The sequence below is a fragment of the Eublepharis macularius genome, chromosome 2 (assembly GCF_028583425.1).
Source record: "Eublepharis macularius isolate TG4126 chromosome 2, MPM_Emac_v1.0, whole genome shotgun sequence".
NCBI classification, from domain to species: Eukaryota; Metazoa; Chordata; class Lepidosauria; order Squamata; family Eublepharidae; genus Eublepharis; species Eublepharis macularius.
In genome coordinates this window covers 118,934,965-118,956,997 of record NC_072791.1, presented here as the reverse complement: position 1 = coordinate 118,956,997, position 22,033 = coordinate 118,934,965, and the positions used below count along the sequence as shown (strand labels likewise).

Below are 22,033 nucleotides of genomic sequence, written 5' to 3'. Positions count from 1 at the left end.
CACCTGATAAACTCCTTATTATAACCGATTTGCCTACATTTCAAATAGTTTTGCATGCATTTCACCCACCTGCTTTGAATTATACTTTTTTCTTAGCATGCCACATAAGCCAAGATAGCCAGCTAGAAAAAGTGAGCTTAACTTCCAGATGTTCCATTTATATATGAGAAAAGGGGACAGATTAGTTGAACAATCCTAGAAATAGCTGCAGTTGTGCTTATAATTCTGTACACAGAGAATCTTTTTGAGCCTTGGAACGAGAAAGAAATCCATAGTTGCCTTGTTGTACGGCAGGTTACCCTTTGGAATCTAAAGTATTTCTAACAGATTTTAGCTTTTTCTTGAAAAGCTGTATATGGAAATATCACAAATGGAGTATTTTTGCATGTTTCTTATGGCAGTATATAGATATACAGCAGGCCCTAAACTATGTGTAAAGCCTCTTCTTTTCATATAAAGTACACAACATTTTGAGGCTGCCAATAATATATAATAATAGTAAACTTTTGCGGCCAAAGCATTTCTTATATGCCAGCTCAACAATCCTTTCTACAGCTTTGTGTGGCATATCTGTATTAGAATACCTGCATGGTAGATGGGGGAGGAGGGGAAGAAAAAGTTGAATTGAGGGGCTTCCATAGCATCACCCACCCAGTACAGTAATGGTTGCAGTGAGATTTTAATCAGTGATTTACTGATTCATAGCTCATCAGCTGTGATAATGGCAACTGAATTCCCAAGTAGTATATACTTGCATGTTGTCATTTTCTAAGTTCCATTATCTGCATGAGTTGTATACAATACTGCCTAGTAACTTTTAAAAATTCTTTACATCCTGTAGAGAGGACTACACCTGAGCATGACAATGCCTCTCTATACAAATGCACTTTATAATGGCGCATTCCAGCATATTTTGATATATCATATGCTTTGATGGAATAGAGAACTTTTTTTTTAATTTAAGTGTTTCCCAGTTTCAGGCAGTAGCTAGGGCTGACCATACAGTCAGGGATTCTACACAGTCTTTGTCTGGTGCTCAGCCAACGCCCAGGTATTCAAGATGTACAGAACAGACAGTTTTGGAGTCCGATTTTTCTGAATCACTTGCATCTTCCTGTCCTGCTGCATTTGCACTATCTGGTGTGCTTCAACGCCTTCAACATGTGGAGGAAAAAATTAACCAGGTGACATTCTCTTCCTCTATTTCGTTTCGACTTTTTCTGTTCTGTTAACGGCACATTCCTTTTACCAAAGCCATCCCAGAGCAGGTCCTGTTCATGATATGGCAAGGTGTACATTTTGGTTCCTATCATACATACCTTCCCATTGGCACATTTTTGTCCACAAAAATGTACACATTTTATGTAGGGTGAAGATAGTTGTGGTATGGGTAGAACAGTAAGGCTGGTTCAGAAGATTTCTCGTTGTGTTAAGTACAAGCTATCTCTAGGGGTGAGCTTGGGTTGGGAGGGATAACAGAAGTTTTCATCAAAAAACTAGTTATGAAAATTGCTGATTATTTTTATAATGTCATAACTAGATGAGTTAATTGTATATGCTTCTCTCTTTAAAGAAACAGCAATTATTTTTAAAACTGTAAAATTGCTATAGAAATGTACCTGTGACATCAGGACATACTTGCCCCATCCTCGGAGCAATTATGTTAGTTTTTAAATTTTTGCATTCTTTAAAAAGTAGTGAAGGATGAACATATAAGATATACAGTTGCTTATTTTAAAAATAAGAACCGTAATATGGGTAGCTTTCTGAAGCACAGACAGGGGATAAGCCTGCTGGCTAACCCAGGATTTGACTTAATGGAACGTACATCTGTCATGTGTACTGCATAGCAGGAAGGAAGCTGGACTCATGCGGCAAGTGAAGACCCTGCTGTGACTTCTAATTAAATATTATATCTGGCTTTACCCATACAGTTACAGAATATTCATGCATGAAATCTGACAACTCTTACTCTTTTCTGCCACTGGTTTGTTTTCTGTGCTGATGTACTCTTCACGATACTGAATTTTTTTTCTTCACAATTGTACTCTCTGCCTTTTCTCAGTAACTGAAATCTTTGTTCTCTGACCTTTTCTTTTACCTATTGCTGCAGAAGAGAGCTCAATCCATAGCAAATAGGGAGTTTCATAAAAAGAACATTAAAGAAAAAGCGGCTCATCTTGCATCATTGTTTGGATATGTCGACATCCCAAAGGTGACTACAGAAAAATAAGTAGGGAAAAATAGTTCATCCATTTTCATCTGAAATAATAAAAGCGCTTATTCATGACTAATAAATATTTCATTAATCTCTGAATAGAAAATTAAGGACATAATTGTAAATTAGGCCACACTAGCATAAGTGTTATTCACGCTTACTGAAATCAGTGAGCTAAAGTCCAGTTAGCTCTTTAGTTTGTGGCTTTTGACATTTTTTAAAAAATTTAGTGCATGGTTGCGCAATAGCATTTTTTAACACTCATTAATCTGAAACTCATCTGGGATAATTTTCCTCTTTCTGCTCTGTACAGAATAAACTTCCTACTAAAGGTCTCTCCCATTCTCAGCCCCCACCTCCCTCTTGCTTTTCATCTTATGACTCAGCTGCTTCCTCTTCATCATCTATTGACTCTGCTTCCCCTGCTGTTCATTCTAAAAAGGTATTCTGTTAACAGATTTCCATGTCAGATTGTCACTTTAAAAAAACCTGCCCCATGTTGGCTTTGACTCCAGACTTAACTCTGCGCAGAAGGTGCATGTGGGTTTGTGCTGCATTTCACTTGAAAAAGTGAGCTTGGTAATTTGCATGCTAGCAACAATGAAAGAAGTGAAAGTAATTTGTGACCACCGAGGAGTTAGTACCTTTTCTATTTTATGAAGTACAATCAGAACTATGACTGTTTCTGTTTTTTATTAAAATAAGTCACCACTAGGGGTGTGCAAAGGCACCTAGGTTCGGCTTTCCCGATTCGGGTATACCTGAATCGAGAAGCCGATTCAGGAATAGGCTATTCCCGAATTGGAAAGCCGATTCGGGAATGGCGATTCGGGGTGATTCGGAAAGATTCGGGGTGATTCGGGAAAGCTTTTTCAATGGGAAAAAGCCTCCCCAGGCTTCTCTGAAGCCTGGGGGAGGCATTTTCCCACCGAATCAACCCAAAATTGGTGGGGGCCTTCCTCTAACTCCCCTCTAACAACCCCCCAAGTTTCAGACCAATTGGACTTTGGGGGGCCATGTTATGGCCCCCCAAACCAGGTCCCCCTATCCTCGCCTATAAAAGGACATAGCTTTAGGTTGCTGCTGCTAATCTCCTATTTTGTGCTTGCTGCTGCTGATCTCCATTATTTCCTATGGGGAAAAATGAAGAGGCAGGCTTCCTTTGCCAGGGGTGGCATTTTGCATGCAAAATGCACCCCTACCCTCAGGGGCCCTTCTCCCACCTTTCCTCCCACCCCCCACCAAGGCTCAGCCTGCTCCCACTTGGGGGGGGGCATTTCATGGCCTCCCAAAGTAGGTGCTCTCAGCCCCCAAAGTCCACCCCCTACAGCCCCACACATACCCAATACCCCCCCAGCTGCCACACAGACCCAAATTCCCACATTAGCTCCTCACAGACCCAAATCCACCCCCAGTAGCCCTACACCCATAACCCCAGGAACAGGCTGGCCAGCCCTCTCCCTTTGTTCCCTATGCTGGGAACTTCTAAACTCTCTTTCCCAGGGCAATTCTGCACAGCCCAGGGGTGCCACAATGGTGGGCACACTTCTGAGTGCCAGCTTGTCCCTCGGAAAGAGCACCTGAACCACAGACACCCTCCCTCAAATTCCACCACCACCTACAGAGATGGCTGGCCAGCCAGCCCCATTGTTCCCTATGATGGGAACCAACTGCACAACAAAGAATAAAACGCGAACAACACAAAATAAAGTTTTTAAAAAATTATTTTCTCCCTTTCAAAGTACAAGTAGGCAAAGCATTATGACACATTACACCAGCAGTCCCCCACACAGAAAAATTAACACAACTCACTTAACATCAGAGAATCACAAAAACACAATTCCTGTCAAAAACACTTTATTTCTTGAACAGCTTTAGGTTACACAGCAGGGGGGCACACCAAAGGGCATGGCAGCAGTATCTTACACAAAAATAACACAACTCACTTCACATTAAAGAATCACCCCAAAAATTGCTGTCAAAAGCATTTTATTTCTTTAACTGCTTTAGGTTACACAGTAGGAAGGCACAACAGGGCATGAAAGCAGTGTACTACACAAAAATACCAACTCACTTCACATCAGAGAATCACCCAAACACAATTGCTGTCAAAAACGGTGAAGTGGGTTGTATTATTTTGTGTAGTACACTGCTATCATGCCCTGTTATGCCCTCCTACTGTGTAACCTAAAGCAGTTAAAGAAATAAAGTGTTTTTGACAGGAATTGTGTTTTTGTGATTCTCTGATGTTAAGTTTGAGTTGTGTTATTTTTCTGTGTGGGGGACTGCTGGTGTAATGTGTCATAAAGCTTTGCTTACTTGTACTTTGAAAGGGAGAAAATATTTTTTAAAAAACTGTATTTTGTGTTGTTCCTGTTTTATTCTTTGTTGTGCAGTTGGTTCCCATCATAGGGAACAATGGGGAGGCTGGCCAGCCATCTCTGTAGGTGGTGGGGGTGTCAGGGGGTGGTTGTCTGTGTGTCAGGTCAGGTGCTCTTTCCCAGGGACAAGTTGGCACTCAGAAGTTTGCCCACCATTGTGGCACCCCTGGGCTGTGTGGAATTGCCCTGGGAAAGAGAGTTTAGAAGTTCCCAGCCTAGGGAACAATGGGGGAGGGCTGGCCAGCCTGTTCCTGGGGTTATGGGTGTAGGGCTGCTGGGGGTGGATTTAGGTCTGTGAGGGGCTAATGTGGGGATTTGGGTCTGTGTGTGGCAGCTGGGGGGGAATTGGGTTTGTGTGGGGCTGTAGGGGGTGGACTTTGGGGCTGAGAGCACCTACTTGGGGAGGCCATGAAATGCCCCCCCAAGTGGGAGCTGGCTGAGCCTTGGTGGGGGTGGGAGGAAAGGTGGGAGAAGGGCCCCTGAGGGTTGGGGGGCATTTTGCATGCAAAATGCCACCCCTGGCAAAGGAAGCCTGCCTCTTCATTTTTTCCCCATAGGAAATAATGGAGATCAGCAGCAGCAAGCACAAAATAGGAGATTAGCAGCAGCAACCTAAAGCTATGTCCTTTTATAGGCGAGGATAGGGGGACCTGGTTTGGGGGGCCATAACATGGCCCCCCAAAGTCCAATCTGTCTGAAACTTGAGGGGTTGTTAGAGGGGAGTTAGAGGAAGGTCCCCACCAATTTTGGGTTGATTCAGTGGGAAAATGCCTCCCCCAGGCTTCAGAGAAGCCTGGGGAGGCTTTTTCCCATTGAAAAAGCTTTCCCGAATCGCCCCGAATCGATTCGGGATTCCCCGAATCGATTCGGGATTTTTTCAGGATTCGGATTCCCGAACTGCACACCCCTAGTCACCACGTTAAATAAGCTAACGTTTCACTATATAAAAAATTCAAAGAAATAGTATGATAAACTGCAGAACTGGGTGTAGGTGGTGGTATCTGTTGCTGTCTAGATAGCCTAATGAATGCAGGCGTATAACATCTAAGAGGGCTAATGCCTATACATTCAAAGCCCTGTCCCTTGACTATACCTACCTCTGACTTCAAGGCCATCTCCACATTTATTTTAACTTTCCAAGCAAACCTTGTCTTACCTCTCTGCTTAGCTAGAGCAGTGAATATGTGGTTTGCTTCTCATCCAATTAAAAATATGAAGAGTTAAAATAAGAACAAGATTTTTCATACTAGTTAACTTTATAAAAGAATTGCTGGAACTCAGCTGGGCTGGAATTCTTGCTCTTTAATTTGTTATGTTAGAAGGATGGGTACTACTCAGTGGTGGTAATAGTGACTCTTCTGCTCATATTTTAGGGATGAACCCTAGACATATGGAAGTGTGTTTGACAATAGCCATTAAAGAGCAGGGACCCCTTCAGTTGTGAAGCAATTCCAAGAATGCATCAAAGTTCAGAGATATAACTGAAGCAATGAGAGTAAGACTTTCTGTTGTCAAAGTCATTTGCGCAAAAGTCCAATTGTTCCTGAAACCATTTTGATATTCTTGCTGAAATGAATGGCTTACATTATAGGGAAGAAAGAGAAGAAGAAGAAGAATACATTAGTATTGCCCACAGTGAATGAAAATCAAAGGGAGACTTCTCCATGGTTGTGTCAAAACCTGAAACCTTATTAGTATGCCACAGATATTACTATCTATAATAATGGTAACTTGTACAGCATGATTTGAATATATCTCATAGATACAACTTTGCTCCCAGCTGATAGTGGAAGAATCAAATAACATTTGAAAAACCAGAACTTGTGCTTTCCATGTAGTAGGATTTATATATATTTTATATTGCCTTGAGTCATAAACCAGTGGTTCATTCTGCCCTCTTAATAATTCTTCTTCTCTGCCACTTTACTAGTTTTTAAAATCAAATTTCTTCACTGGAGGTATACATGTAAATAAAGCTTATATTCTGAATAAATGGTTGTAACTTAAGAAGCCCCAGGCAAAATAACAACAACAACAATAACAATAATAAACAAACAACAACAACATTTGATTTATATACCGCCCTTCGTGACAACTTAATGCCCACTCAGAGCAGTTTACAAAGCATGCCATTATTATCCCCACAACAAAATACCCTGTGAGGTGGGTGGGGCTGAGAGAGCCCCAGAGAACTGTGACTAGCCCAAGATCACCCAGCTGGCTTCAAGTGGAGGAGTGGGGAATCAAACCTGGCTCTCCAGATTAGAGTCCCGTGCTCATAACCTCTACACCAAACTGGCTTTCAGCATCATTTCATTTCAGAACTCCATATTACATTCTGAATGAATGTGTTTTTTAGTTCTCAGGAACTGCTTTTTATAGGATCATAGGGGCCTGATTCAGCTCAGGACTGTAGTGGTGGGAGGTATGCTTTTCCCTGTCACCATTTCCCCTAGCTGAAATGGCATGGGAGGGGTTTTTTACCCATCATATGGGATTTTTCACCCCATCGTGTTTATGAAGTATTCCTAACTTGTTGCATTTTTTAAACAATAGTTTGGCACGCCACTGGAAAAATTTTAAACAAAATCTCCTTCCCCAATAAAGACTGTTGAATTCTTGGTTTATCACATAACAGCTGTGTTAAAACATTCAACAAGAAATATGACACTTTTGGTCCCACTTTTGTCCCAGTTTTTATTTGCTTAGTAAGCATAGGTATGCTGGCAGCTGCCATGATTGATTAAAAGTTGACATTGATTGTTCTAGTGGGTGAGGCAGTGTGCCAAAGGCTACTTGACATCAAAGGTTAGAATCTGGCTAAAGTAGTGAGTTGCCCATCCTTTATTTACCAAGTCATGCATGTCCTTAGTTTTTAAATACTTGCTTAAACTTATTCAGCTGAAAGATCATGCCATTTCTTGACCTCATCATTCACTGTAGAGTATGGTACAAGTTGTATAGAGAGATAATGTGTGCCAAATTAGCTCATTTCTTGAGATGTCTGAAAAATTCCTGTTGGAACTATAATGGATGTTCTGGCTCTGCTTTAGTTTGCAGAATATAATGCATTAGGCATTGTAGAACATTAATTGTGGGAAGGAACCATTCTGCCTAAAATTAAATTTAAATTTAAGCAAGTTGTCTATAACTGTAGGAAGTCATGATAGTGTTAGGGCTACTCCATACAAGACAAATATTATTCCTGACATCTAAGAGTTGCTGGACATATTCACCTTAAATTGTGGTTAGTGCCCCACATGTATCCGTTCCATATGGACCTCCTGATGCTGTCATTTGTTAGATGATTGTGCTCTTGCTCTTTTCCCCCCACTTAAATTGGCCCTCCCAACTTGTGATATTTCTTATGAGACACATTCCTTTTTTAACCCATTCCTAGCAGAACATAAGAGAGGAGGAGTTACTTCAGGCTGGGGTGTAGAACATATGGCCTGCAGGTGATATGCTGTGCAGCCACAACCCTATTACCCTATTATCTGCCCCTATGGGGTCAAATGCTAACTCCCAGCAGAAAAGACAGATGAGGACCATGGTATTCATAAAACTGCCCAGAAAACTTCTGATGTATCACAGTGTCAGGAAGTAGAGATATTTCCCTCCTGGCTGAGAACAGCTTCCACAATGTTCATTTAAAGATCCTCTCTGTGGCTTTGGTGGGGCTCAGAGGGGTGAGTCCTGGAGGCATCAGCAAACAAAATGGCCCTTTGCTAGAGAAGTTCCTTTCCTCTCAAAAAGTGAGGAACAGCAAGGAGTAAAGAACAGCACTGCATTTAAAAGAGCCTGGGAAAAGGCCAGTGAAGAGTTCTCTGGCTACCAGCTCCAGGCTGTATGGAAGGGAAGCCAGAGAGATGAGGAGGAACCTACCCCCCTTCCTCTCCCTCATAGGGCCATGCTACAAGTGACGAATGACACTTGCCTAGCAAGTGAACAGACTCACGTGTATTCCTCCCTGTTCACTTGCCATTCACTTGCTCTCCACTTGATCAAGTGAATGGCTAGTGAACAGGGAGGAATACACATGAGTCTGTTCACTTGCCAGGCAAGTGTCACTCGTCTCTTGTAGCTTGGCCCTAAGGCTACATGGACAGCATCTCAGGGCCAAAGTGATTAGGAGGGCATGGCCAGGAACCTATACTGCTTGTAAACTCAAGTCCCAAGATATTTCTAGGCACTTGAGAGCATCTAGAATAGACTGAACATGAGTCAGCAGTGTGATATGGTAGCTAAAAAGGCAAATGCAGTATTAGGCTGTGTCAACAGAAGCATAGTGTCCAGATGACGCAAAGTGATGGTATCACTCTACTCTGCTCTGGTTAGATCTCACCTAGAGTATTGTGTTCAGTTTTGGGCACCACAGTTTAAGAAGGATATAGACAAGCTGGAACATGTCCAGAGGAGGGCAATAAAGATGGTGGAGACTAAGTCCTATGAGGAAAGGTTGAAGAAGCTCGGTATGTTTAGTCTGGAAAGGAGACAACTGAGAGGTGATATGATAACCATCTTCAAGTACTTGAAAGGCTGTCAAATAGAGGATGGCACAGAGTTGTTTTCCGCTGCCCCAGAAGGTTAGACCAGAATCTACGGCTTGAAATTAAATCAAAAGAGCTTTCAGCTAAACATCAGGAAAAACTTCCTGGTTGTTAGAGTGGTCCCTCAGTGGAACAGGCTTCTTCGAGAGGCGGTGGGCTGTCTTTCTTTAGAGGTTTTTAAGCAGAGGCTAGATGGCCATATGACAGCAATACTGATTCTGTGAACCGGGACAGATCATGAGGGGAAGGGCAGAATGGGTTACATCAGTGTTTAGTTTTCATGGCCTTCTTACAAGCCCAGGGTAATGCCAATCGCCACCTTGGGGGTCAGGTAGCAATTTTCCACTAGGGATCCTGGAGGTGTTTTGGCTAGGGGTCCTGGAGGTGTTTTGCCGCCATCTGGGCATGAAGCAGGGGTCACTTGGGAAGTCGGCGTGGTAGTTGTGAATTTCCTGTATTTTGAGGGTGTTGGACTAGATGATCCTAGAGATCCCTACCAACCCTGTGACTCTAGAATGTAATGGGGAAACTTCATAGGATGTGTGTGTCAGAATGCTGCTGTTCATTTTCCAACCTTTTTTCAAAGTCACTGGTATGGAGATGAATTAGAGTTGACCACTTAAGACAGTGGAACTCCCCAGTTCACAGAGAGCCACTTTTGCAATTGTCATTAACCAGAAGAGCCACATTTACCTCCATCTCTGGTGTGATGCCTGTACCTCAGAGAGTCTCACAGCTTACCTACTATTCTGGCAGTAGGTGGGAACCAGCTGTCAACCACAAGCCCTGATGATCAAGAGTCTTGCCCACTGAAACCCCTGAAAGTCGAGGTTAAGTTGCATTTTGGGGAAGAGTGCTCAAAAGAGCCACAGGTGGCATGTCAAAGAATTAATGTGGCTCTTGAGCCACTGAGTGTCTATCATTATTCTAAGGAAATGCAGTGCCGTATACCATGGAAGTTATGTGCTTCTCCAGAAAAGGGCACTGGCAAACCAAATGATGTGTCCAAATGATTCAGTGGAATAGGCCAGTTTAGAAGTAATCAGTGCACTATTGTATACTCTGACAGCAACATGCAATTTTTTTTAGAAGAATAGTGACTGTGAAACTGCTGTGGAATAGAAATGGCTGTGACTAGTTAATTTTCTCACTCCCTTCCTGCTCATCATTATATTCATACAAGCTTACATTTATTTTTGCGTTTTTGCTAAAGGTATATAAGGGATTGTATTGTATGCCTTCACTTTGCAAAATATACTTTATTAAATATTTTGATTTCAAAGCAAAACGGGAGGTTGTTAGAAGCATGGGGACTTGGGCTTTTCAATGCATGAAACAGCATACTACTCTCCTAAATACATTTCTGCCTTTCTAACTTGTCACAGTTTTATTACATGGTGTTTTGAGATTACTGTCTTGTCTTGCTCCTTTTTCTTCATTCATGTTCTCATTCTTTCCCCCAACTGTCTTTCTTTTTCTTTGCTGGTCAGATGACTGTAGGGAAGGTTTCACATGGAATAGGTGCTATGGCAGAAGTTCTTGTCAATCTGTACATGAATGATCACAGGCCCAAGCCACTGTCTGTCTCTTTACAAATGGTAAGGTTTAAACCACAATTAATAGAATAAATTCACTAAATTTAAGAGCAGCAATTTGAAGAATTCTGCTGTAGTTTTTAAAGTGTACGAGATTAAGAGTTTGAATACGCCTGATTTTGGTTGTGTTTAGAACACTTGTGAAGATACGTATATTTTAAAAATCAGCTTGCAGTGCTGGGCAAATAGGGATTGCTATACAGAAGAAAAAGCATGTTGAAGCCCAAACAAAACATATCAAGTACCTTCCTGAATACTCGTCAGTATCCCACCTTTGCTGGAGAAAATGCAGAGAAATTAGCATGTATGCCCACTGTTGGTGGAGTGTGAAAAAATAACCACATTCTGAAAGGAAGTATTGGACCAAATATACCTTATAACTAACTACAAAATATAATTTCAACCCAAATTGTTTTTTTCTTGATCTCTGGCAAGACATAAGCCTACCAGTGATTAGACAAGATCTTATTTCTAGCCTCTCAGAAGCTGCAAAAACAATGATAATAATAAAATGAAAGGCACAAACAGCACCCACAATCGAACAATGGTTTACAAAAATTTAGGACCACCTAATTATAGAAAAAATTACAGATGAACTCCAACAAGCAACAGAATTTCCAAAAAACACAGGGTTTTATGAAAAATTGATGCAATTTATTGAATTTACCACCAAGAATGAGTCACCAAACTCAATATATTAAAAAATCTTAAATTTAAAAATCTCAAATAAATAATGTCAAATCTTTTAGTTAACAAATAGTGAAATATTTAAATACTAGAAATACTTTTAACTAAAAATTAAATAATATAGTTGGGTTTATTCTAATAATAATAATATCAGTATTAGGGCTATGCATTCTATAATTCCTGAGCTGAAAATATATATGAAAATGGTTGTTTCAGGTATTTACCATAATTTTCCAGAACGGTTACATAAATCTGGGATTCTTAGGTATTACGAAAAACAACCCCTTCCTTGAAAAATCTGCATAGCTTTTCATATTCAGGTGCTTACCGGCACCAGCAGTGGGCATCTTAGAGAACTGAATAAAAAAACAAATTTCCCAGGCAGTGGGACTTCTCTTTTCCAGCTGGGCATGCATTACTCTGTCTGGGAAAGGTGGCTCCTTGCCAGCAAGAGTCTCACCTGGCACAAGGAGGGCAATTCCCAGCTGATGCAATCCAGGTACAAGGTCCAACACAGCTGTGACTCTGGCCAGCTCCTCCTCCTCCCCTTCCTTCTTTGCCAGGTAGAGCCATTTTTTCCTCCCAATTGCGTTGCTAGAATTGGACCCATTGGTCAGATTCAGAGAAACTTGGTGGGTGGGGTCTTTAGAGGACAGGCAGCACTAGTTCCTTCACAATTTTGGTGTCAATTAGTTGAAAAGGCCGCTCAAGCTCACACTTGGAAAATGTCCCTCCATAAAGAAAAAAGGAACTCAGATAATTTTGGAATCCTGGAAAAACCCAAACCTGAATCCAGAAACCAGTCCTGGGAGACCCAAATACCACTGAGTACTGGTATTTATACCTTTCCCCAGGGGTCATTTTGTAGAAAAAAAGCTGGAGGGACTCATTAGCATAACTCATTAGCATAATCCATTAGCATATGCCACACCCCTTGACATCACAGGAAGTGTGTCATTTGCATAAGTGATTTGCATATGCCACACCCCCTGACATCACCTGTCCTGGCTGTTTTGGACCCAATCCTGGCCATTCAGGGCTGAAATTGGGCCCAAAATGGCAAAGGAGGGCTGAAAATGGCCGAAAAGGGGCCCAAAATGGTCAAAATCGGGCCACTGCTAAGTGGGAGAGTGATCTACCACCCATCAGAGGCCCAATCTGGGCCATTTCGGCCCCAATCCGGGCTGAAACAGGCCCCAAATGGCCGAGAGTCAGGTGGGTGGGGCCACCTGACATGTGACCTCTTTGGGGAACTGCCGGAACTGAGTTCCTGCGCATTCCCCCTTGAAAAGAGCCCTGCTTTCCCCAAAATATGAATCTGAAAAAACATCTTTTCGGGTGCACATCCCTGTCTAGTATGTGTGTACTTTACAAAGGCAGTTGTGCAATTTCATTGAGCATTTCATTGGAATAAAGTCCTTTTAATCCTGTTAATGTTGTGTTGACTTCAGAACCAACCAGTGGATGAAGCTGCTGTGGCTGCTGCCTCTTTTCCTGATTCTTCCTCTACTTCTCAAGTTTTTCCTTCCATTGCTCAGAGCTGTCAGGTATAAAATCTCAAGTAGAAAGATGTTGGGGTGGTCTGTGATCACCATGGCAGGACATTTTATTCTGGGTTCTTGTTTATAATTACTAAATGGTGTGCACTGTATTACAATAAATGGACTGGTTATGGAAAATGATGTAATGTAGAAATACATAAAAATAACAACCTATTGTGCATCTCTGTACATGATACATGAAATGCAAGTGTGTTTGGGTGTTCCCCCAAACGGGCTTGCATTTTACAGCTGACCCAAAGATTGTGAGTGGTGGCCAAATTGGCTGTAGAGCCTTCTCTCTCTTCCATGCTACACTGCTTTTGCTGGGAAAAAATGGATATGGGTGGTCACTTTGTATCACTGTTGGTTCCACATATCTGCCTAGGACATGTGGACAGACACACAGAACAGGGAGTAGGACAGCCCCCAACCTGTGACTCTTTTCTGATGAAAGCAGCATGGGGTGGAAGTGGGGGAAGCTGATGACCCTTATGCTGCTGTGCCATGACTCACTTCCAGTATGGCCCTGAACACACACTGTGTTTAAAGTGAGTCCTTGGGCATACGTGAAATGCAAGTCAGATTGGGGGAATCTCCAACCCAATTCTCATTTCACACATCGTGTAAGGAGACCATATAATTATTACAATTTTTAAATTTAAGTATGTATATCCCACCTTTTTCTCAATGGGGACCCAAAGACGCTTACATAATACTCCCCTCCTCCATTTTATTGTCACAACCACTGTCTTGAAAAGTAGATTATGCTGAGAGAGTTAGTCCAGAATCACCCAGCAAGATTCTGTGGGAGAATGGGAATTCAAATACATGTCTCTAGATCCTACTCTGGCACTCTAACCACCAACCCATGCTGCTCTGCTGGTATATCTGAAATATGCTATAGTCCTCTAAAGTATTTATCAATTGAAACTTTTAAAATTTAAAATACTGTTTCTGCATTTAAGCCATGGTTTTCAAAGAAGTTTACACCATATTTTAAAATACATGAACAAGGATGAAAAAATAAAAGTACTTATAAACACAGCACCAATAAACTAGCATCTAAATTACTGTGTTACTGACCTTAAAAATCATCGTTGGACACACAAGGTTCCAGAGCCCTTTGTATGCTCTGCAGTTTTAACAGTTCATTAATTCTTTGAAACATACATGGGTGTTAGTGGGCTTGATTTTGTGTCCACTTGAGTTTTATATGTATAGGTTGCTGTTAGCTTATACTTTTAATCATAAAGTTTGAAAGGACATCGATTACCTAAAAGAATGAGTTGTGGAATAAATCTCAATATTGCAATTATTGTAGTTTCGGACAGCTGCTTCTTAGATGTTCTAATGTTCAAACATTTTTTTCATGTTGACTGCCCTATTTGACTGGAAAGACAGCATAAAAATGTGTTAAATAAAAATCATCTCACCAATTTCTGTCAGTGCATTACTTGGTCAAATGTTTCTTTTCACTTGCATATTTTTTCTTCACTGTTTGCTTAGGTTTTGTTGTAATAGGTCACAGATGCTTCTTTGTTAATTAAAAAGACATTTGTTTAATCTTTATGCTCTTTAAAAAGTATATGTGTTTGCAATCATTGAAAATGTCGTGTACTTTGTATGGTCATAAATGAGCTTGGATGGGTGAGAGCATAGTGAGATTGGCAGGGAATGTAATGTGTGGTTAAATGTTAGAAGGCAAATTTTGTCATTGTTTATATGAAATATAAAAACCACAGTGTAAAATTCCAGACCTATTAAAATCAATAGGACTTTTTTTTATTGGTCTTGTATGAATAGGACTAACACAGTTGGATTGATTCTACAAACCATAAGCACAAGGTACACATAGAAGTGGATCTCCCCTTCCGTAACACACACAACCTTAAAATATCAAAGCTATCTGAAGGATATGATAAGCAAAAGGGGGGGGGTTAATAAGTAGTTATTGAAAGGTTCCACATCTGGTGAATCTCAATAGACAATTGGTTCCACAGTTAGGGTACACCAAGAAAAAACTCTCCATAGTAGCAACTGACTTGATCAAAAATATAACCGAGGATTATCTGTATGTAGCTCATAGGGTGAAAAGATTCATATGTGAGAAGACGCTCCATCAAGTATTTTGGGCCCACATTGTAAAAATGTCTAGAATGTCTTCTAGACATTCAGGGGCTGGCCCTCATATAAAGCAGATTACAGGAGACAAGTAGGCATTTCAGGACACTCATTGCAGTGGCCAGATTTTTAAAAAATGTATGATTCATAAAGCAATTTCATTTGATGTTTACTGTGTTGGTACTAATTTCTATGGATGTTAAGGACTTTTCTTGTTTACATTCCTATGAAGTAAGCTAGGCTGAGAGGGAACAATTTATCAGAGGCCGGAGCTTCCTAGGCATCCAGCATCAAAACATGACTCATGATGCTGCAGGCCTGTGCATCTTTTAAGACATCATATGTAGACTGCTTGCCAAGTACTAAGGTGTGCCAGATACTTTTCACCCTTCCTTTTGCAGTTCCAAGCAAGAACTGAAGGAAGAGTATTTGCCCTGTCCCTGGAGAGCAGCTCTTAGCTTGGCTGTGAAGGCCTGTATTATATTAACATTCAGCATGGTGTAGGACTGTGCAATCTTTTATGTAACCCTAATATTACACTGACTGGCCTAGAAATGGCCACCTTGTAAGTAAATCTCTTTTTTACAAAAATAGTGGAGTGTTTAGCATATGCTGTAGTTTAAGAACATCACATGCATGTAAATTTTATTCACAGAGTTCGCTGAAAAAAGAATTTCCCCGGTCAGTGGGTGGGAGTGACATTTGCTGTTTCTGCAAGAAAAGAGTATATGTCATGGAGCGGCTGAGTGCAGAAGGCCACTTTTTCCACAGAGAATGTTTCAAGTGTGCTGTATGTGCTTCTACTCTCCGTCTAGCAATGTATGCCTTTGATGCAGAAGAAGGTAATGAAACTTGACATTTAGAAATATATTGCTGACCGTAGAGGAAAGCATATTCTGATCATTGAGATAAGTAGAACTCATAATGCATTGCAACTTCTGTCTGTACATCATTATAATTTAAAAGAAGTAAAAGCAGTTCTGACTTGAAATTGGGGGACCAACAAATCCAGCATTTTAGAAATAATAATATTTTGGAGTGTTTCAGCCAGAATAGTTCCACTGAAGTCAAGTGGGACAGATAGAACTTAAAAGTTGATTTAAATTGCAAACCTTCATAAATGATAAAATTGATAAAACTGTTTTGATTCTCTCTCTATATACAATTGTCTGTTCATACTTCACCTAGACACAGTGCTTGGTTTGCATGGTGAACTAGTGTGTAGTACTTTCCTTTGTACAGGAGTATATAATGTGAAGTTTGGCCCTTTTCACACTTACGGTTTAAACTGCCATTTATGAGCATTCGGCGCCCCCACATTCCACACTGTCCAAGGCAGTTTCGATTTGGTGTCTTGTTTTTCGTTTTAGATGGACTTTGAAGCCTCAGTGCAGTTTCTGGCTTTGCAATTCATGTCACACTTTAAAAAAAAAACCTTGAGCAGGTGTAGTAACGTTGCAATGTTGAAACAATTCCCCCACCCTGTATTTGCTGATTGGGCTGTCCCTTGCCCACTGGAGAGGCAATTGGTGATGGGTTTCTGAGGAAAACGTGTACTTTTCATGCTTGTTCCACTCTCATTTATTTTTTTGAAGCCAAGCAAGGAAAGGGTGAAAATGCTACTGCTTCATGCCCTCCCCATTTCCCTGCCGCTTTGTTTCCAAATGGCTGTGCAAAACACTTGAGGTTTTTTGCTCTTTGGCAAAGCACAAAACATGCCTGGGAGGGAGGAAAAGCAGCCATTCAATCCTTTCCTGGCTTTTAAACCTAGGAGGAATGTGCAGTAACATTACAGTGTTATAGCATTACAGTGTTACAATGTTACAACGCATTCTTGCCTTTGGGAAAAAAAAGTGTGTGTGCATACCCCAAGGGAGGAAGGGAATAGCAGCCATTTAACCCTTTCCTGGCTTTTAAAGCCAGCAGAGAATAAGCAGCAATGTTAGGAATCGCTCCTAGCTTTGAAAAAAAAGTAAGAGTGCTTGCATATCCAGGAGGAAGGAAACCAATGGAGAAGCGGCCTTATGACCTTTACATCGCTTCACTGATAAAAATGGCAGAAAGGGACTTCAGAGAGATGAGTTGGATGGGAGTGGTTAATTCCACACAGACCAATCAGCTCCCAGAGAAAAGGAGATGGGGGAGAAGAGAAGCAGAAGAGGAATATAGAGTTTGCACTGACATTAATTGGGCCAGATGCCACTCGGCAGCGGCTTCAAAATACCATTGCAGTATGTCCACAGGGGAGAAAATTGGGGATACTGTGGACAAACATTGGTACTGTGTCCCATGACTACCTTACAAGTGTGAAACTCCTGCAAACATGGGAAGCAGAACAGGTACTGAAATGTTTTAAAGTCCCAGCATGAAAAGGACCTGTATCTCTCCCTCTCCTGCTGTCCCATATGTCAAGCCATATGTGTCTAGCTTGCATATTTCTCCTGTCAAACAACCCAAAAAAGAGGAGGGGGAGCAGTCACATGAACCAGGTTGTCACACTGCTTCACTGTGTAAACTGGTGGCCCCAGGAAGTATGAGAACCAAGAAAAAAACTTCAATGCAGCAATTTTGCATTTTGTGTAGCATGAATGTACCCTGTATTTCAAATTAACAGGATTAATCTGCTATTCTTGATTAATTATTTAAGGGGAAAATGACAATGGAGAAAAGGAAATAAGTTTTGTTGTAACATATGGCCAAGAGAGTCAGGGCACAGGACATCCATGATGATCTTCTGTAGGTTTTAAGGGTTTTTTTCTTTTTACATCAAAGCAGCAGTGGGGAAGGAAAAGCAATCTGCATCCAGAAAATGGCGCAGTGTGAGTGTTTAATAACTTCCCTGATTTAATTCATACTCTGCCCCCAAACATCTATTACAGAGAAAACATTCAGGTACCAAATGGGAACTTGTATTTCTTTCTTGTGAAATCAAATAGCTTGGCATGGGGAGCTTAACTTAGAAAAATATTATGGGAAGAGAGAGAAGCCTTCCTTTTCTCCTGCATCATAGTCCCAGCTGAATTTGGACCTCCTGCAGCTGCTTTGATCTCCCCCCCCCCCCTAAGCCAGTGAAGAACCTAATCATAGATATTCTGCTTCATGTCTAGTTAGACTCTTAATGGTAACACAAGAAAGCAGTTGGAAGATAGGGAAGTATACTTTCCTTTGTAGTACATAAGAAATTGACTTTTAAAAATACATTACTGAAGAATACATTGGGTGGCATTCAGTGTCCAACAGTACTTTTTGGATTCCACCACCACATTTGCAAGACCCAGGTTTTTTCCCAGGCAGTTAGTTTGCTTTGACTTCATTTTGAAAAAAAGTATGAATGCGATTGTTCTTGTTTTTCAGATAAATTTTACTGCAAGCTTCACTTTGCACAATGTAAAACAAATAATAAGCACAGAAAGCAGAGAGCTATATTAAAGACTCATGAAAAGGTATGTCTACAAAGCATGCGAATTCCATTGATATACAGAAGCTGAAAATGGTTGGAAAAGGTTAAGTATTTACTTAACCTTTTCCAACCATTTTCATTAATGGCAGATCCTTGGAAGTGATGTGTATAAATCCTGTTGACTTATGAATGTTACTAAACCCAAGGAATGATGTGACTAGCCCCAACCCCATGGAACTGAAAATCCATTGAGTGCTCTCATCCAGCCCATAATGGGCATTTACTTAAAACCTTTAACCTACTGCTTTATGATCTTTTTACAACCATAAAAGGTACCATTTATGGTGTACTCTATGTCTATATAACATGAATTGCTAGCTATAAAATAATACTTTGATTGCTACTCTTGAATCTACAAAGTAAAGATGACATTCTGATGGGTTTATCACTTTTTCAGTACATAGGTAAACTTTATTTTCCAATATCTTGTCCACATAGACAGCCTTCTGTTATCCTTTCTTTAATGTCACAAAAGAATCTTGCAAGAACTAAAGCATGCAGCACTTATGGATCCACAAAGGAGAAGTTTAAGTGTGTATATGGATATAAATATTTTATGATGATGATGAGACATCTCTACATGGTCATCATCATAATGCAAGTACCAGCAACTCAAAAAAAATTAAAAGAATAACAATAAAAAACAACACATAATTAAATGGCTATAGAAACTAAAACCAGCACAAAGAAAAATAGAAGAGGTAACACCAAGGGCTCATAAAAGCTAAGCCAAGCATAAATAGGAAAAGGAATCCCCCTCTACCTCAATTCACAAAATCAACACAAAGCCTGGGGGAAAAGAAATATTTCTCCAGTGCTTCAGAACCAGTCGGGGCTTTTTTTCAGCTGGAACGTGGTGGAACAGAGTTCCGGAACCTCTTGAAAATGGTCACATGGCCGGTGGCCCCGCCCCCTGATCTCCAGACAGAGAGGTGTTTAGATTGCCCTCTGCGCCACTGAGCAGTGTGGAGGGCAATCTAAACTTCCCTCTGTCTGGAGATCAGGGGGCGGGGCCACCAGCCATGTGACCATTTTCTCCGAGGGCAACCCACTGAGTTCCACCACCTCTTTTCCCAGGAAAAAAGCCCTGGAACCAGTGTAGGTACAGAATGCCACTACAGTAAAATAACAGTAGGGAGGGGATAACTCTATAGCATATCTCTATGGTATTTCATAGCTGGCAGGAAGATTTGTTTGAGAAATGGTGGTCCTTTAAATACTGTGCTCCCAAACTTTTAAGGGATTAATGGGTTATAACAAACACTTCGCATTGTACACAGAAGCTAATCAGCAGCCACCATATGTCAGATCAGACACATCAGTCCCCTGAGGATGAAACTTAAGGATGATATGGAGTTTCCTGTCTTTTCTATGCTGGCATCTGCTTTTCATCCAGAAGGTCACAGGTTCAATCCTTGGTATCTCTGGGTAAAAGGTAGCTGGTGATGTGGAAGATACCCATCTGACATCCTCAGCAACTTGGAGAACTGCTGCCATTCAGATGGACCTTGATAAACCAATGGTCTGACCCAGTATAATGCAGTATCACATGACTATACCCTTAGACCAAACTCTCTACAAAAGATATTTGTGCAGTTTTCAAAATATACATGATTAAATTGAAAATATGAAATAAAATTAATTAAAGTTAAAAGTTCAATAAAACCTATTACAAGAAACATAAATGAAATGGCAGCCTAAAACTGAACTAAAAAACTAACAGATAATTGTTAGGATGTTTAAAATATGTAAGTAACAGCAGATATTGGTTATAATCAGAAATAAATATGAACCAACAACTGTTAACAGTAAACAAACTTGGACAAAAAGTGAATGTTTAACTAGATTTAGTTACATGGCAAACATTGAATGAATAAGACACAATAGAAAATGTCTTGTCCACAATGGCTCCTCACAAGCAAGATGTATGTCTTAATTGTCAGGCAAAGTCATATAGGAGTGAAACAATTGTGTAAAATTAACAAGTTGTTTTTTAAAATTATTTAATATATTTATCTGTTACACTTTCTAAAACTTTGCTTGTGCTATACACAATGACAGTGACTTGTATCCAACAAAATCTGCTTGCAGAACAGCCTTTGTAGAGCAGGACTTTCCACTTGCCTCTCCCTCTACATCCCCATCCCTGCCCCCCTGAAATATTGTTCCTAGGGATCAGTGGGCCTTTGTGAGCATCATAGGAGGCCAAGTGGGGATCTACAGCAGGAGGGGGGGATGAGCAAAAATTGCCCACTCCCTTCTCAAGATAGAAATGTCCTTCCATCTTCTGAATGGAGTGGTTGAATATAAGCCACTAAAAAACAACTCGGGCAGCATAAAAACTCCACTGTAATGTGCATAAAATGGTATATTGCTGTTCCAGAACCCCCTCCATTGGCCAAGGTGGGAGGATGGGGCGAGCTTTTCCTCAGTCAGCATAAGGAAGAAGCTGGACAGCTGGACAAGCTGTCCCCTGCACATGATGTTGGGTGGAGGAAGAGAGTTTGGGGACCCATCTCTGCCCTGCTGCCTCTGTAACACTGAGCAAAGACAGCAGCTGGGCATAAAGTTCGTACTAAGATAAAATGACAGAAAACAGTACAGAATGGCATAATACAGCCATGAGACTTCCCATTTGTCTTCTAAAGAAATGTCCTTAGCTTACGGTGCTAGGTATGATGATTAACTTTTTCCCTTTAAAGGCGGAAGTGGAATTGTGGAGGGAAGAAGAACCCATGTCTGCAGAAACCACTACAGAATGTGCTTTTGTTGCCAAAAGCAACCCAGAGGCCCAACCACCAGGTATCCTGACTTCATTCTTTAAGAAAACTCTAAGCTGGCCTCTTAAGGTGACAAGGGATCTGCTTGACCTTCCAAGAAGCCTCTCTAACTGGATGCATGGTTTTCTGCACTCTACCAGTCTTCATTTCAGGGACAATGCATACAACTATACCTACTTGTATGAACTCCTAAGCTTCAGTGTGCCATTCCTGTGTGCACTTCAAGAATTACTTGCCGATATTTACCAGGATGTGGAGCTATCATGTGAAAACATTCTTGACTTGGTGAAAAAGTTCTTTAGGATTTGAAATTTTTTCTGAAGCTTTGTTGTGCCTTTCAGATTTCCAAAACAAACAGCCTTCTGATTATACTTGTACATTACAATTCAGTAGGTTTTTTAAAATGAGCCAAGAGTTCCATTTGATAAATATGATACAGTTTTTAGATCATTTCAAACTAGTGTTATATCATGAAGGTCATTGTCCAGATACATTTCTAGAACATGGAGACTACATGAAGGATTATTTTTGTAGGTTTTTTTCTACTTGTATTTTCTATTATAATCAGATTTTTATATTTGTTTGTTTACATTTTATCTTGTGTTAGACTGTGAAAGAAAGTTCTTTCATACATTTCAGAATCAGCAGCAAGACTGGTTTTTGAAATCTGAATAAGGCACATTCTTTATTTTCCCCTTCC

The 22,033-nt window shown here is 40.7% G+C and overlaps 1 protein-coding gene across 8 annotated transcripts in view; it reads left to right on the top strand.

Moving 5' to 3' along the window:
- The window catches only part of MICAL2 (microtubule associated monooxygenase, calponin and LIM domain containing 2), a 247,655-nt gene that overhangs the window by 119,212 nt on the left and 106,410 nt on the right, over window positions 1-22,033 (top strand). For 4 of the 8 annotated variants that reach the window (XM_054972921.1, XM_054972920.1, XM_054972919.1 and 1 more), the window contains exons 18-25: window positions 975-1,184; window positions 2,114-2,215; window positions 2,532-2,660; window positions 10,640-10,747; window positions 12,883-12,978; window positions 15,749-15,935; window positions 18,448-18,536; window positions 21,256-21,355. In XM_054972921.1, the coding sequence (XP_054828896.1) occupies window positions 975-1,184; window positions 2,114-2,215; window positions 2,532-2,660; window positions 10,640-10,747; window positions 12,883-12,978; window positions 15,749-15,935; window positions 18,448-18,536; window positions 21,256-21,355 (1,021 nt within the window). Of the gene's footprint in view, window positions 1-974; window positions 1,185-2,113; window positions 2,216-2,531; window positions 2,661-5,972; window positions 6,021-10,639; window positions 10,748-12,882; window positions 12,979-15,748; window positions 15,936-18,447; window positions 18,537-21,255; window positions 21,356-22,033 lie in introns of those variants that run through there. The other 4 variants (XM_054972922.1, XM_054972924.1, XM_054972927.1 and 1 more) reach the window with 4 other exon arrangements.